The 1892-nt window shown below is 43.6% G+C and overlaps 1 protein-coding gene across 1 annotated transcript in view; it reads left to right on the top strand.

The window, feature by feature from the left end:
- The window catches only part of macf1a (microtubule actin crosslinking factor 1a), a 91455-nt gene that overhangs the window by 38719 nt on the left and 50844 nt on the right, over nucleotides 1–1892 (top strand). Inside the window, 1 exon segment of the mRNA XM_025064989.1 lies at nucleotides 93–431. Within this exon segment, the coding sequence (XP_024920757.1) occupies nucleotides 93–431 (339 nt within the window).

Raw genomic sequence — 1892 nt, 5'->3', positions numbered from 1 at the left:
GGAAAGTTGCTAAAGGAAATGCTAAAAGGTAGCCAAGAAATTGCTAAGAGTTCATTAATTGAAGACATAGTTTTTTTGTTAAGTTGCCAAAGCTAAATAGCATAAATATAGTTATGGCTAGGGCTAATGTTATGAGCTAACGGGAGCATTTAAAATGTTTATAAATTATATATATTTTGACCTTGAATTTCCTTCAAAAACTCCATAGTAAACAAACATAAACCTTGTTTCCTCTCCCCGTGCTCCAGCTGAGCGAGCGAGGCCAGGCCAGACTGGACCAGATCCAGGAAGCCACCGGCAGAGTCCAGGAGTTCTACAGACTGGTGGATGAGCTGCAAGGCCTGCTGGGAAAAGCAGAGGAGAACCTGAACGCCCAGGGAATGGTGGGCTCGGAGGTGGAGATGATCAAGCAGCAGCTGCAGGAGTTCAAGGTAGGATGGAGGTCATGTGGGGTGAGGAGAGGGGAGGGCACGGGAGGGGAGAGGGGAGAGGGTCCACTGTCGTCACTGTGTGTGTGGAAAAATGGAGGGAATTTGAAGTGGAACAAAATTCCAGGGCGTTGAGTTTTCATGTCGGTCGTTCTCCAGGATTCCAGATGATTCCTGGTCCAGAGTCCTGGTTCAGTCTTTGGACTTTTTTTCATTTCTTAAATCTTCAAAAAACATCATGTCATGTGAGTGTGTTTTTTAAAGAGCTGTTTGAACATGCAGTGAAGCTCCCCCTGGAGTTGGGGTTCAGCTGTGGAGCGTGTCTCCGTCGGTGACCGCATCACGATTCACGCTTCAGGGCGACTCTGATAAGTCATTAATCCAGGGTGAAAAGTCTGAGCTTGTTTATCCATTACCAACTATTGAACTGATGTAGGCTGGCTGTAGGTGTGTGTGTGTGTGTGCGGGGGGGGGAGCGGGGGGGTGTAGTAATGTTCTGTATTGGTCGTTTCTCTGAGGAGTTTTGTTTCCATTATTTCCTCTGGCTCATTCCTCAGGAGAGCATGAGCTAAGAGTGTGTGAGTGTGTGTGTGTGTGTTGGGAGGTTTTGGGTAGGGGGCTAGGGGGGGACGGGGGGGGGTGCTGAGCATCTGTATGTCATGCTTGAATGACCTCACCTCTTTAAAGAGTCCAGCGTTGCTGAGTCACAGATTTCTGCTTTTTATCCCTTAAGAAAATACACGTTTCTTTCATCTTGAACATGTTTCTTACTCACACACACACACACACACACACACACACACACACTCTGACCACACTTCTATTCCAACTCATTCATCTTGTCCTTGTGGTGAAGATCTAGTGTTGAAGACTTTCGAAATTAAATCCTTAAAGTCTTTTCCAGGTTCAGTAGAAAGAACGAAAAATGACTTTTTAAAAAAACCTTCAGTGACTGAAAATCTCTAGAAATTCAAGTTCATCCTCAGTAAAAGCAAGAGAAAAAATGTAATTAATTTACAAAATTATAAGATAAAATACTGCAAGATATTAGACAAAAAATCTTTGGAAAAAAAAAACAACTTTCGTTTCTAAAACCCTTCCTTGATAAATTAGTTAAAAACCAGTCAAGAGAGAAACATTTATTAAATAAATTGACCAAATCTTTATTATATTTTAGGCCTAAAATTCAAAAACGTTGTCAGGATATTTTCCCTCCTCAGACTGAAACCCTCGCTGCGTCCACACGTTCCCAGGCTGCGACCTCAGGAATGTCTCTCCTCCTCAGCCGTGTTGTGTTCTTTATTACAGTTCTTCTTCTTCTCCTCCTCCTCCTCCTCCTGTCACCAAAGAGCACATTTTTCTCGCTGGTGATGTCACTTCCTGTCCAGATTTTTGAACAAAAACAGCACAAGTGTAAATGAGCAGCACGTGTGTGAACACTGATGGTCACTGTCTGCTCCTCGA

This window comes from Cynoglossus semilaevis, chromosome 18 (assembly GCF_000523025.1).
Source record: "Cynoglossus semilaevis isolate Cse_v1.0 chromosome 18, Cse_v1.0, whole genome shotgun sequence".
In the NCBI taxonomy this organism is placed as follows: Eukaryota; Metazoa; Chordata; class Actinopteri; order Pleuronectiformes; family Cynoglossidae; genus Cynoglossus; species Cynoglossus semilaevis.
Note: the sequence above shows the minus strand (reverse complement) of the source record. Positions and strands in the feature narration are given on the sequence as shown.